We start from the raw sequence: 15036 nt of genomic DNA, 5'->3' as shown, positions 1-15036 counted from the left end.
TCTCTCTCAGAAACAAAGGAACATGATTTAACATTCACATTACTTTAGCAACCTGAGATACTCATTAGCAGCTCTCATATTTACACTACCACAGCAACAGACCAACTCTTTCCTTAGACTTCTTTACACTGAAACAGAAGTTATGTCCACATACAAAGCAACAAAGAATCATAAGCAAGACTCTTATGCAGTCTGAATAATCCTGAACTCAACTTTCATTCGCTGATGCTCATTTGTGAAAAAGAATGATACAGGACTGGTCATCAAATCCAACCTTCCCCAAGAGGGAAGGACCATGTACTTCTGTGGTGTGCTATCATCACAAATTACCTTTTTGCTGGTGGTTTTATTCCTCCTAATTCTAGGAGAGAATGACTTGGAGATTTCACTTCCCCAGTGCAGGAAAAGAAAATAAAGGAAAAAAATTCCTTCTAATTTTTAGCCTATGTTTATTGAAACTGATGGTGGCCAATAGCCCCAAACAAGAAACTGAACTCTAGATTTTCTTCTTACAGTTCATCAGCAAGAAGTGATGCAACCCTTACCACTCAACTTCAGGGTGACCTTCAGCACTCTGTTTAATTGCTAACACATTCTGTTTCACAGGCAGCCTGCTTATCTAGTATAAAACACCCAAAACAATCCTTTGTTCATTTATTAAGTCACAAGGACTTTTGCTTTTCTTGAGGGGAAAAAAAGCGCCAATATTTGCCAAGACATAGTCTAGTAATACAAAGCAGATCATCCTTTCATTTGCTTGAAAGTACAAGTAACTTGTTTTCAATCAGCAATTACATACAATTCCCAAACTTAGTTACATCATCTAGTTTGACAGTTACCAAATACGTCAATCCCAAGGCTAAAATGCTGACACACTCCAGTTTGAAATGGCAACATGATGTAAGTGTTCAAAAAAAAAAAAAGTTTTAGAACCATACTGACAGTGTTTCACAGGTGTTCATCCATTATCTAATATCTACCAACCAGGGAGGAAGATGAATTCATTTTATTACAGACAATTCCATTTCTAAAGATTTTAGTCAGGAAAGAAATTAAGCCTTACCTCTGGTTTACTGAGGCTGGAGGACACAAGAGAACCTGATCCCACATCCAGATCCCACTGTTTTCTCCCACTGTTTTCTGGATCCAGTGCAGCAATTCGTCCATCCAAAGTGCTGATAATTACTAGAGATCTGCAATTTGGAAACATTCACAGTCAAAACTACAGCAGTGAGGACTTCACCTATGAGCTGCTTTTTATGTTTAGTAAAATCAAACTCCAGCCATCAAGTAAAATCTCTAAATTCTGCAGAAAAGCAATTCAACTAGGTAGCTCTACTCAGACCAGTAAGAGAGAGTAGAAGAGCTGAAGTCAGTGGCTGGATATCATRAACTTATTTACATCTTGTAAGACACTTTCAGAGATCAGATTCAGGAGAAGACAGTTGACCTTTTGCTCCCACATGCAGATATTAGCACTACAACTGTGAATGAGATCATATTTTTTTTAGATATTTATACAAACAGTATGGATTCCACTTCTTCCAGTCCCTTCCAAACTGATCTTTAATACATCCCTTCAAAACCTAAACTTGAAACTATTAACCCAGCCAACCAGGACGTAAGAAATATCAAGTTGCCAGTTTTCAATGATTTTGGATAAAACATCAAACTCCTCATAAGTCTCTGAATAAARTAAGTTCCTCCAAAGGCATATACAGGGCACTAGAAACAACCTCCAACACGTGCAGACCACAAAGGACACTTTTTGCAGCTTAGGCTTTAAGAAGCTGATGTCTGAGGGTACATGGCCWTGGCAGGCTGGCTGCAGATTTCTACAGTGCCTGAAACTCCTCRATTTCAGTAAATCTGGTTTCTTACAGAGCTGTACAATTAGCATACGCATTTCTGGTTGGGCTAGAGCTGGAGCATTAAAATAAACAAACAAACAAAATAAACAACACATCAGAGACAAAGCATTGACAAGGCATTTCTGAAGGGTCTCTTTTTTTCCCTTGAAGATTGTTTCTCTGTGACCTGAAAAAGCTGGGATTGTGTTGTCACTTTGGTTGCAGCAGCTCACCGATCTTCAAAGGCAGAGGGAGTAGAACTTGATCACTTTACAGGCTGCTTGCACTGAGAGGGGCTGGATCCAGTGACCCAGAAGGACCTTTATAGTYACTGGTTTCAATGAGAATGAGGAACTGTGCAAATAAACTGATGGGGAGATTAACCAGTTTCAGGGGAGGGTGAAAGGGCAGGGGGCTGGTAATGCACACACAGATGTGTATTAATCTTCACTTTAAACAATAAGAGACAATAAATTCTTGTGTAGAACTGAAGCCAAATATATTCACTTGCCCAAAGTTAATGGTGTATTAACATGGAATTTAGGGAGGAAATGATGGGGGTTATCAGTTTGCTTKAAGGAGGCAAAAACTGAAAATGTGATCTCAAAAACATATTCAGGAAGAGTGGCTCATTACAGCACCTGTAACAGAAGTCATGTAAAACATGGCAGTTTTACAGGTGGAAGATTTATAGAATTGTGTGATACATACAAAATTATGCGTAACCACACAATTTCTACAGTACTAATAAACAGAAAAATAAAGATATCTTTAACCTATGCCAAAAATGCCATAGCAGCTCCTGCTTCTGAAGGTGGCCCAGCATCACATTCCTCCAAAAACTATGTTTAAGAAACTGTTAGAAAAATACCAATTGTGCAAATATTTGCACAGTGGAAGACATGAGTTTTTATAAGCTGAGTACACTTAYTCCAACTGTACAGAAACGAAGACTGGGTTAATAATAAACCAGATTGCAGGAGACTGACTTCTCAAGTACTGTAAACAAGTACTCACACACTAAAGGCCTTGGACACATATATAACACAATCTGTTTGCTTTATGGTAAACCAATTTATCTGAAACCCTCCAGCATTGCATAAAAAAATATTATTCCAAGTGGGTCTACTTAAATTTTATGTTGATCCTCCTGACAACTAGGTTATAAAAAGAGGTGGAAATGCAGCTAGAATGAAGGGAATTTTGGCAGCAATATTGCAGAGAAGACAAATCCTAAAATTGCACTGTGAAATGTTTTCTTCCCATGTACTTCCATTGTTTTCCTTTATCTAATTCTTCCTGTCTGACTTCTCCCTCAAATAACAAATGTTTCACACCTTTGCATCTTACATTTCTGTATTATCTTTCCCCACCAGATGCAAACCTCAACCTTCCCTATGAGTTACCTCATTATTTTAGCCTCTCCACCACCACTCGAGAAGGTGGTTTTGGAATCTGTACCTGCACCCTGACTTCCAGTCAACCCAATCATGTTCTAACCACAACTCAGTTTTAAGTTTAGCTGATTAGGAAAGAGGAGGGAGAGTGGAGAACCTTTGTGCCMACAGCACATACTTGGAGAAACTGGTTTAACCAACCACTTCTGCACACCATAAAAATCCTGTCTTTTCTAGGGAGCAGTGGCACTCTTGGTTTGTACCCTTGGTTTGTCCCCAGCTGTAGAGTGGACTTTGTTGCATCTATTGAGCAAACACTTCCGTGAGACACAGGAACAGGAGCAGCCCAACTATAGCTAAATGTTACATGTGGCTACCTTTAGAACTSGAACACGGTGCAAGAAAAACATCCATTTCTCTCTGCTTTAATAGTGACTAGCCACATTTCTGGTTCCAATTTAATCTTGCTCTTCAGCAATAATACTACATATCAGGAAAAAAGTGCTAAAAATCCTTACTYTTGTGATAAAATCCTTCATTACCTACTTCATTTGTCTATTAATTAAAATCTTAATACCTGTTCTCTTCTCCTCTGATGGACTCCAGTAAGCTAAAATCCTGTCAATTGAACGCTAATTGCTGCAAGATCTGAAATTTGTGTCCAAGACCCTCACTAGCATTACACTTTCTCACTATCAGATTTCCCATTCTCTTTCTCTGTGAGATTCCAGTGCTTGCAGCTTTGTGTACTGAAAGCATTAAGTGGTGACAAGAGATCTTCCCATTGCTCAGGTAGTCKAGTCAAGCACTAAATTAACACATTATGATAAAAGCAATTTAGGCAACTACTTCAAGAAAATATTTCAGAGCCTAAAAACAAACAGGAAGGTGACTTGCTTTTTGTCACCCCACACTGCCTGTGGGTTTACTGCAGTGTATTACGTCCAATTCTTACAACAAATTCTTAGAAACCCCAGCAGAATATAGCCACAATTCCAGAATAAAGAGTCCTTTCAGACACCTGTTTGCAAGCCTTTGCTGGCTCAAGATGTCAGGGCTGCACCTGTAATGCCATTAAACTGAAAGAGCAGTATTTTTGATACCTTTGGACACCTCATTGACAAACAAGAAGGAAAAGGAAGTCCTGAACCAATTTCTATTTTGGTTAGGCCTGATAAATTCTGTTATTCTCTGAACAACACCACCTTATTACTGGCTTTATCAACGTCACCTCCTGTCTGGGGTAAAGCTGAAAGATTACCTTGACCAAAGAAACCAGCTTCTAGTAACACAAAACTTATCTGAGAACACTACCAAACCAGATTCCCTTCTGCAGAAGGAAAACACAAAATATTACCCAGCTTAAGGGCAAAAGTCACAACTGTAACACCAAGGAAGTGAGGAGGATAGAGACAGACAGCATCAAGGCTGCGTCAATACTTGTTGACAGTAAATCATAGACTACACTGGGGAGTGAATCACATCACAGGGATACTAAAGTAGAAAAAAAAATAATCCTAACTAGGACTAATACCACAAAATCATAATTCAATAGCCTCCACAAATCTGGACCAGAACAACAAAGTTACAAAAAGAAATTACTCAGAATTAGGCAGTCACTTAAATCCCAGGATCCATCAATGAGGCATTTGAAAAATGAACATCAGTAAAATGAACACCTGCACTTCTCCTTGCTTCAACCTGCTGGTCCAGAATAAATTTTGAACCGAGGGATAGAGGAACAGAAAATCCCTTCTGTGCCCTTACAGATGGCCAACAGCAGGACTAAAGCAAGGGGCAGTCAGTACATGGAACATAGAGAGATATCAGTAATTAGAGCAGCTGGCAGAAAACAAGGTAATGTTGTACAGTCAGATTTTATTTGCACTTTGTCACCATGAAAACACATCTGGACACACTTCCCTGACCCCAACCATCTACAAGCAGCCTCTGGCTGAATGAAAATGTTTCTTTACCAGTTCCTGTCCTCTTGCTCTCACAGACAGGAAAGTGTTATTCAAGTGCAGTGATAATGTTCCCCCTTGAAACCATGCAAAATATCTACAGCAAACAGCAAACTTCCCCATACATTGACAAAAGGCCAGTCCTGGGCCTTAAAACCTTTGTTTGTATCCAATAATGAACACAGCCCAGTTTTTGAGATCAAGTGACCTGAGCACAGCTCTGTTTACAGAAGTGAAGGTATCTGATTTACCTACAAACACAAGGGAAGCAAGGGAAGATGTAAACAGGACAGAGGAAGAACACCTCTTTAGTTCATCTACAGCCAGTGCACCAAAACTTTGCATTTATTCAAATACATTGCTTTTATTAGAAAAACAAACCAGAATGTATCATCTTGGTACATTTACCACTGCTCCTGTTTTGGTTTAAAAGAACCACCAAACCTAATACCTTCAACCCTCAAAAGCCCATTGGGACATTGCAAAYACAGCTGTTTGTCAAACTTGAACTCTAAACAGCTGTTCCAACAGCAAACCCTGTGTGTTTGTATGTAAAAAGCAGTAATTCACTAACCCTCATATTTTCTTCTAGGAAAATAAAAAAAAACCTTCAAACCCAAGATGATTATATTCATTTGCCTACAGCAAAAACAGTTGGGGTCTTGKTTTTGTTCTTTTTTGTCCAGATTATATTGACCTTTATATTGCATGGATATTGCTGAAGAACAATTAGYGGAGATAAGGAGAGATCTCAGAAATACAGATAAAAAATAAAGAAATGCAGACAAACACTATGGCCAGGCAGCCATTCTATTTTTATTTGATGACAGCAAATCTGTTCCTACATACTAATCAATTACAGAGCAGCTACATTTAATCTCAGGCTTAATTTACTACATTGAACATCTTTAGTGTATTCTACTTAGCTCCAGAAGGCAAACAGAAAATGTATTTTTAAAAATTTTCAAGGCTAAATAAATGAGGGTCCTATTAAAAATTGAATACAGCAGAATTGCAGTAAACTAGGTGGTATTTTGATGAGCTGATACACAAAAGAACGATCTTGTTGCTAACTGGTGAGACTGTCTTCAAAGAAAACAGGATGCCAAGTTATCAGCCAGTTTCTTGCACTAAGTGAATGCTCAGGTATACTAARAACAAGCTTTGGGCTATTCATTTTCATGTTTTCAAATACAGCAGGCATTTAGTCATGCTGTTCTTCCTTTAAACTCTGGCTGTGGCTTATCACCTCATCGTTCTCAGCCAATTCAGAAACAGACWGGAATCAGCTCAGTAACATTTCTGCACTTGAGTCATTCATCTAAGTCTTCCTGTTGCCAGAGCTTCTTGCCACCCGCACTTATTAAGTATTTTATTTCCCCTTGTTATATTCTGAAACTTGTTCATCAATTTGCCTTGCATGTTTGGCTTCCCCTCAGGCACACCCCAGTGTCTGTGCWGAACAGACAATTAAGTACACGGGAGAAATGCATTCGCTTTAAAACAAAAAGATGACAGAAAGGGACACAGTGCTCTGAACAACTGTGAGCTGCAGGTGCTGGGGAGAGTTTAGACTACAGATGCAGTGCTTTAGGGTCTCCTCCCCGCAGGCACAGAACTGCCACCTGGGACCAAGGCAAGGAAGGGATCGAGACGCGTTATTACCAGGGTAAGCAGACGGGACAGATGTCACATAGCGTGACATCCGGCAGCTTGTTTGTCTAAGAACTAAGACACCCTTTCTCCTTGCTAACAGCCGCATAGAGAGCAAGCATCTCAGTGCTGGTGAGGTTCCGAAGTTCCCTTTCCTCATTGCCACAGCCTCCCCCTCGGTCCAGCCTGTCCATCCCTGCAGCGCTACTCCCGCCCCATCACGGGACTCATCTCYTCCACCCCTGCTCCCTGCACCTTTCCTGCGGCCCTGGGACACTTCCCTGCGTGTCCCACGGTCCAGCCCCACGAACTAGCCTGCGACACCCCGGTTTCACCCCTTTCCCAAGCACCACTCCATCTACATAACACTACAATCTAATTCTCTCTTCTCTCCGCTTTTCCTACTCCAACACTCCCGACTCATCCCAGCCCATACAGCACGGACTGCTATYCCCCTCCAAGCYCACTCCTGCACAGCCCCTTCCCCAYAYACAATCCCCGGGACCRTGCAGCCCTTTTCCCACGCACTGTCCCCCTCCCCAGCACCCCTAATTGCCGATTCCCAGCCTAGACACAGCCATGTGCCCCCCAGCACCCCCAGACAGACCTTGGACATTGCACCCTTCTCCCATTAGGCACTGACCCCTGTCAAGCACCCCCACACCGGACCTGAGACCCCTCCCCAGCATCTCCACGGTGAGACCGCTGACCCCCATCCCAGTCCCGGACACCCCTCAACAGCCCCACACACTGGACCCCACCCCAGTCACTGGCATTCCCCCCTAACCAGCCCCAGGCACTGATCCCCGATAACCCTCAGCCTCCCCAGGTACTGACACACCTCAGTCGCCCCCAACCCAGTCACTGACCCCCACCCAGCCACCGACCCCTCGGGAGCTCCAGTCCCTCACTGCCACTCCAGTCACTGACACTCTCTCCAGCCAGCCCCAGGCACGACCGTCACCCCACACACCGACCCTGCACCCTCACCCAGGCACTGACCTCCACCCCATCACCGCCYTCCCCTGCTCACCTGCTGCCGCTCCGGGCCTCTCCGCTGCCCTCAGCCTCCTGCTCTCCGGGCGCCGCGGGGGCCACACCGCCCTCATCGTCCTCCACCGTCACGTCCGCGGAACCAGCGGGCAAAGCGGCGGGAGCGGCGGCCGCCCCCAGCCCGAACGCGGCCTCCACAGCCGCGGCATCACCCGGCGGCGGCTCCGGGCCGCCCGCCGTCACCCCCAGCAGCACCAGCAACGCGAAGGCGGCCAGAGCGCTGCGGCCCCGCGGCCCCCGCATGGAGGGGCCCGGCTCGCCCGYCGCCGCTACCCGTTAGGACATGAACGCCGCTATCGCTGTCGCCGCTGTCGCCGCCACAGAATGGGCGCCCGCCGCGCGCGCAGCCCTGCCCGCCGCGCCACGCCCGCCCGCCACGTACCGGCACCCAGCGCGCACCCGCCCCTGCGAGGCGGACACGCATTTCATTGGTCAGCCTCCACGTCACTCAACCTCCCGCTTTCTTCTGATTGGAGCGTCGGCCGGCGAGGGGCGGGGCGGAGCTGGGTGTTTGTCAACAGAGCCCGCCGGGCCAATGGGAGCCACGCCGCTTTCCGCCCCGCCTCTACCGCCTCGCCGACCAATCGSCGAGCGCATGATTCACCGGTCCGCTCGCCGATTGGCTGCCGGCCGGCGCGCGGGTGGTGCGGCCCCGCCCCTTCCTCGGCCGGGCTGGAGACGTGGCTGTTCCTCGGCGCCGGCGGGGCGGGGCCAGCGGCGCGTACCACCCGGAGCGGGGGGCGGGGGCAGACAGCGCCTCCCCCCACGGCGCAGCGGAATGGGCTCGTCGGGCGGGAACGCGCGGTGAGGGAGTTTGAGGGGATTGAGGGGAGAATGGACATCGCGGTCAGTGCCTTAAAGGGTGTCTGGACTGAGGGGTGCTCGGTCATCYCACACGTCTAGTTCAGCTGGATTGATTCGGGCCGCTCTGGGCAGGACAGGTGACCCCTGATACCGAAATGCTGTGCTTACCCAGTGACCTCACCCCAGGTGACCCCACAGCTCTGCCCACCCCACAGCACACACAGGCCCATGACCGGCAGCCCCAGCACTTCTGGCAACCCCAGAAAGCATCCGTGTTACCGTAAACTCGTGTTCCCTCCATGTATTCATGGATTTGTTCAGGGAAATTGTGAATGCCCCATCCCTKAAGTGTTCCAGGCCAAGCTGGACAGSGCTCRGAGMAACCTGGTCTAGTGGAAGGTGWCCCTGCCCGTGGCAGGGAGTGGAATGAAATGGTTTTTAAGGTCCCTTMTGACMCAAGCCATTTTGTGAGTCTCTGTTCATCATATACTTGATATAAATTACACATATGATATATAATTGCCTTTTTCAGGGTTAGTTTTCTCCCAGGTTTTTTTTTTTTTCCAGACCCAATTTAGCATGTTTTGAACAGCAGTCCTTGACATCCTGATGGTACCACCCGACTGATGAGGATGTCATCTGCAAAATTGGATTAGGGCTGATTTTGTATTTACTTCCAAATGACTAATGAAAATATTGATTATGTACRTGTGTAGTACAGCACACATGATCCTGGAGAGTCCTATTAGAAGTAGCCTTATTCAGTAATGATTTATAACCACTTACAAAAAAATAACCTCTGTGACTACTGTTTAATATATTCTTAACTGATGTTTATTACCCTGTTTAATTAAAATAYTGTGCAGTTCTAAGTAAAAAKGCTTTTAAAAGTTTATTAMACCTTGCAGAGGAAATTGMATTATTTGTTGTCTTTTAGACGCATGAGATTTCTATTAGACCTCTGATGGGCATTACTAATTCTTTAATTAATCACATAACACCCCTTTTTGGTATTTATCTAGAACATTATCCACAGATCTAATGCTGTTAAATCTTCATTTACTACGTATCATGCAGCTGCCTTTCCTGAAGACAGGCACCAACCTGGCATCTTTTTAGCCAAGATTTAGCCAATTCTTTTTTCCAAGAATTGCTGGTCTATCAAAGTTCACCAAAGAGGAATGTCAGCAGTCAAAAGGGTCTCTGCAGTCAGCTCTTTCCAACCTCCTGGGCCACAGTTATCCCTGGAAGACAAGAGCTCCATTGGTCACTAATGCACTGAAATTAATCACAGCACTGTTAAGTGATCACCCCCCCACATATCTGCCTGCTTCTTTACAAACATAGATCATAAATGTTCAATGAACACTTCTTCATTGTTATTGATGTTTTAATCATCTCCATCTAGTAATGGGCCTGTACCATTCACTAGGGTTTTCTGGGATTTAGCATTGCCAGCTATGGATTTCCTTGGATGTGCTTCACTTCCAATAACTACTCTGCTTCTCACAGCTTCTCATTTATACCAACACTTTTTTTATTTCCTGCTTTCTCCATTTTGGCTATTTATTTCTTTTTTAATTTTACTCACTCTCTCCAATCCATTAATAAAACAAGAGTTGTCAATGTTTTTCTGTTCTTGATTTTGAGGTTGTGGCTCTTTGATTGCCCAATTACTTTTTTTTTTTTTTTTAAAGAGGTTGTAATTGCCATTTTTTAGACTTCTGCCTAACTTTTTCTTCCTGCTTGCAGTTCTATTTTCTGATGAGTTAGAAACACATCTCTTTTAAAGCATGTATGCATCTGCTCTTTTAAAGCAGATGTATGCAAACTGAGGTCATGAACACTGCTCCCCAGCCAACCACTGATTTGCAATCCAGAGGTCTTTGTTTGGGTTTTTTTATTTCCTTCATTATAACAAAGTCCACAAGAATTTACCTTGTGCCACATGCCAAACAGCGTGTGTAATTTTTAGTAACTTAAATGACATTTTATTACTGTACCCATATGGTCTTGTGCTACTATTTTCTTTATTTAGATAACTCCTCTCTCTTGACTGTCTACTCATTCATATGTTTATAAGGAGTAATCAAATTCCTTGTTTCTCYAGGCAAACCAAGCCAAAGCCTTTTATTCCTCCCTTACACATTCAGCTCTCTGCTCTAACTTGCCCTCCCCTGCACCTGTCTCCATTTAAATTCATTTTTCTTGCGTGGTGATGTTTTGAACAGTCAGGTTGAAGGGTAAATTTAGTAAAATTTTAAACACCATTACATTTCTAGGCTGTGAAGAAAAGCTAATTCCTTGCCATGCTTTTTACAGTAACTTGTCTCTTGCCCCACCAGTTATTGGAGGGACTTAGACACACAGAAAGCACAGATCACAGAATGTTCCAGAATATYGTGATATGTCACGACTAGACTGGCACTTGTACCTTTGTCCTGGTTCATGAAGATTTATTGCACTTAAGGCAAAACAAAACAACAACCTCATGCAAGTGTCCCTCTCACACCCATGAGCATGACCTCATTTTCTCCCGTTCCCTCCCACCCCCCGCCCCACATCAGCAGCCTTCCAATTGCAGCCTTTTATTTTGGGGAGGATGCAGCAGATCTCACCAGAGCGCACGTTTTCTTCTAGACTCCTCCTAGATTCCGTGGCACCGAGGAATAATGAATAATAATCAGCATGTAAAACCTCTTATTTTTCTTGTTTTGGAAACATTTCTCCAAGGGATGGACAACGTTATTCTCGAATCCTTATGACAAACATGGCAATAGAGCCCTATAATTTTCTTTCTGTATTAAAAATTTGTGCCAACAAAACCAAACTTCCTGCTTTTTGCAAAGCATGACTCACATCCTCCATTCTGTTTTGACTGACTGACATAAGAGATCTATTTCAGTCATATGACAATAACTTTGAATCTGACTAGCCACTTATGTAGAAATCAAAGCCTGTTCTTGCAGGATGGATGGATGTTAACAGGAATGGTGTTTTACATAACTCCACTGGAAGATCTGCCTGCTTTTCCCGAATAACTTGCTCCTGGAAGAGCGAGGCGCGCCACTGAAAGCCCAGCATGCCACCTCGTGGCTGCCCTGTGCCCAGGGCCATTCCGAGTGCCTCCCTTTTCCAGGAGAATCCAGACCTTCCAAAAGCTACATATGTTGTAATTAGCATTCCGGCACCCCTGCTGATGCCTTCTCACAACCAGGATTAAACCAACCAATTCTTCACCCGACAGATAAACCAGAGACAAGAAGGGAGGCAGGTGTTATTCAGAGGAAATGTCACTGAACTGGAGTTTGTAGGATAAAAAAATAGGTTGCAGGAATGTAAATTGAGGGATGTGACAGGCTTGGAGCGCTGCTGCCAACCAGAAGGAGTTTGTCTGGGAAAATGGGGTAGAAATTCTCAATCTTCCACTTGATTTCTCCTGTGTGTTGGTGAAATTTTACTTGGATTTTAGCTCTTTAATGTCTAATCAAATGAGAGAGAAGTACACTTAATTGGATCAACACATCTGACACCCAGAGGAGCTGTACCTTCAGGATTTCACTCAGGTTAGAATGCACTTTTCCWGCCAGTTTGAGCTGGGCTAAGTTTGCCATGGAAGATAGTTCCASAGTCTTCCCTCTCCCAACTGATTGATCTTGTTGCCTTCCTCAGGAAAGGTCAAGGAAAAGTGACACTGATTTTTTTGGTTGTTTTACCTTTCAGAAAAAAACAGGTCTCTGCCAACACATGGAAGTAGCAGGAGAACTTGGCAAGCAATGGACCATAAGGTGGGAATGCTCAATTTCTTTTTTTTTTTTCTGTCTTAAACCAGAGCAGCTTAAGCCAGTTACAAAACTCCCTTTCAGAGAGATATATTAAGTTTGGCTGACCCAGTTCAACCTCACTCACCTGGCAAAAAGAAACTGCCTTTCCTTGCCTGTGTGGCAAGGTGAATCAGCACGGGGTCATGGGAATGACAACACCAGCATAAACTCTGTACCCAGGCTGAGTGTGAATGGTGGCTGAGGGGAGTGAAGGCTCTTCCCTTTTTGTCAACAGCAGGCTGTTATCTCAGCTACCATGTAATTTTCCTAACGTGTAATTTCAGCCTCAGATGCGGAATTCAGCACCCAGAGTCATGCAGTCGCTCTGACAGCCTGAAAGGGCTGAGCTGCTCCGTTCCTCAGCGTGGYTTTTTGTTGGGGTTAACACCTCACAGTTACCACCGTTTGACAGGCAGAATGTTTGTTCAAGGCAGGTTCAAACACCTCCTTTGTGTTCGGAGAGTTGGCTCCTGGAGAAGCTTTGACATGGGACAAAACCAGGCTTGTACAAAAGAACTTTGAGCTGTTTGCAAACAGAGCCGGTTGTTGCTGAAATTCACAGAAAATCCATTACGAAARTGTCCAATACCAATTTTTTCTGCACAGACAAGGCTCAGCACACCRTAAATGAAAGATTTTCTGCTTTCACTGGAGCTGTAACTCATTGACAGATTCAGATAAATTGCTAACAGAAAGATTATTATCTGCAAGTGGATTCCTAGCAGTTTCCCCTAGCACTGCAAAATGTGTTTCATGCCAAAACTATCAGCTATTCCTTTGAGGGGTACAACAGGGTTTATCAGCCCACACTTCTGCAGTAACACTCCACACTCCTGTGGGATTTGAGAGAAGCCTTGGGTTGGACTTCCTGAATCAGCACAAAGCCCTACTGACAGTTMTTCATTTCAGGTAGCAGCCAAAAMCTTAKGATACTGAAYAGAAGAATCATAGAATCACAGAACCACAGAGTGGCYTRGGTGGGAAGAGAYCTTAAAGATCATCTCATTTCAACCCCCTGCCATRTCCAGGACASCTTCCACTAGAYCAGGYTGCTCAGAGCCCCATCCAACCTGGCTTTAAACACTTCCCAGGATGGGGCAGCCACAACTTCTCTGGGCAACTGTTGTAGTGCTTCACCATCCACACAGTACATTCTTTTCCTTAATATTTAATCTGAACCTACTCAGTTTGAGGCTATTCCCCTTTGTCCTGTCACTACATGYTCTTGTAATGTCTCCCCAAAYTCAGCTGYTCCTTCAGTKTTACCCTTCTTGCATCATGGAAGAACACAGTGCTTTGGTCTGTTTCTCTCTGAATATATATCCTACTACATGTATGTATTTACACTTTAAAATGGGTAAATTGCAAGAAAAATCGTTTTCAGTTGGCAGAAAACACTGAACCACTGTATAGAACCACGTGCTGCTATTAACAGCAAGTCACCTGCTCTGTACAGAAAGGTAAGGCCTCACCACACAGAGATAAGCCAGGGCAATGATAATASAGTCTTTGTTGAAATCCCACCCCATTGTTCAAGGACTGATGTGCCGGCCCAGGGAAAACAAAAGGAAATGTTTCTAGTCCTTGAAAATCWCAGCAGAATTGCAGAGGCTGGCAGCAAAGCAAGCCAGTTATACACAGAATTTTAAAAGAGAAGCSAGAGGCAGCTTTTCTGTCGTGCAAATAAAAGGATTATTCCTTACAAATAGTGGCCTGACCTTGGAGTGAGTAGTAAGGGGTAAATACCTGCAATTCTCATCCACCTTTATAGGATTGCAGCCTGGAGAGAAACTGAAGTGCCTGTGAATGGTCCTAACGTGGCTTACTTACACTCACTTACAGGAGTGAAAGTGCTGCTGTAGGAGGACTTCAAGGTTGTTCTATCTCTCTAGTATGTTTCAGAAACAATTTAATCAAATGTCAGCCGAGGATARAAGGGATAAAACAGCAAATAAAAGCTCTATGTGGTTGAGGACGGAAGATCTTCATGGGGTTCTGTCCTGACTCTCCTGCAGGGTGGGACAAGGACTAAGTGCTGGTTGACACCACGTGCTCAAGGACCCRTGGAATTATTCTGTCCACGTTGCTGCTTTCGAGGAGATTGCGCTGCAAAGTTTGAGTGAAAGTCCAAGAAAGGCTCTTCCTCAAAACCTGTGAAAGGCTGGCCAGAATTCCCAGGCATTGCCTGGCCTCCTGCAGGGGCTCCCCACGCCATCCTCCCTCCTCCGCCAGCATTTCCAGGAGGGACACCCCGCATGCCTCTGCTCTTTGCAGAAATGCCTCAAACCCTTCCAGCCCTGACAAACCCGATCTCTCGCACTTTTACATGCATCTATTTCGATGCAACAAGTTGCTCCGGGGACTGTCAGGCATTGTGGGAGCTGTAGTTCGCCGCTCGCAGCACTACAAGTCCCAGCCTGCCGGCGGCAGAGGAGAAGGAGGAGGAGGAGGAGGAGGCGGAGGAGGAGAGGAGCCGGCACGGCCCAGGCCT

The 15036-nt window shown here is 44.6% G+C and overlaps 1 protein-coding gene across 1 annotated transcript in view; it reads right to left on the bottom strand.

The window, feature by feature from the left end:
• Positions 1-8267, bottom strand: part of EIF2AK3 (eukaryotic translation initiation factor 2 alpha kinase 3) — a 42455-nt gene extending 34188 nt beyond the window's left edge. The window contains exons 1-2 of the mRNA XM_057390507.1: positions 7898-8267; positions 1064-1193 (exon numbers count right to left, since the gene is read on the bottom strand). Of these exons, the coding sequence (XP_057246490.1) occupies positions 1064-1193; positions 7898-8160 (393 nt within the window). The 5' untranslated portion in view covers positions 8161-8267. The remainder of the gene's footprint in view (positions 1-1063; positions 1194-7897) is intronic.
• Between the last annotated feature and the right edge of the window lie 6769 nt (positions 8268-15036).

Source organism: Malurus melanocephalus, unplaced genomic scaffold (genome assembly GCF_030028575.1).
Source record: "Malurus melanocephalus ecotype Western Australia unplaced genomic scaffold, MMel_1.1 scaffold_27, whole genome shotgun sequence".
Taxonomy (NCBI): Eukaryota; Metazoa; Chordata; class Aves; order Passeriformes; family Maluridae; genus Malurus; species Malurus melanocephalus.
This window is presented reverse-complemented; position numbering and strand designations above follow the sequence as displayed.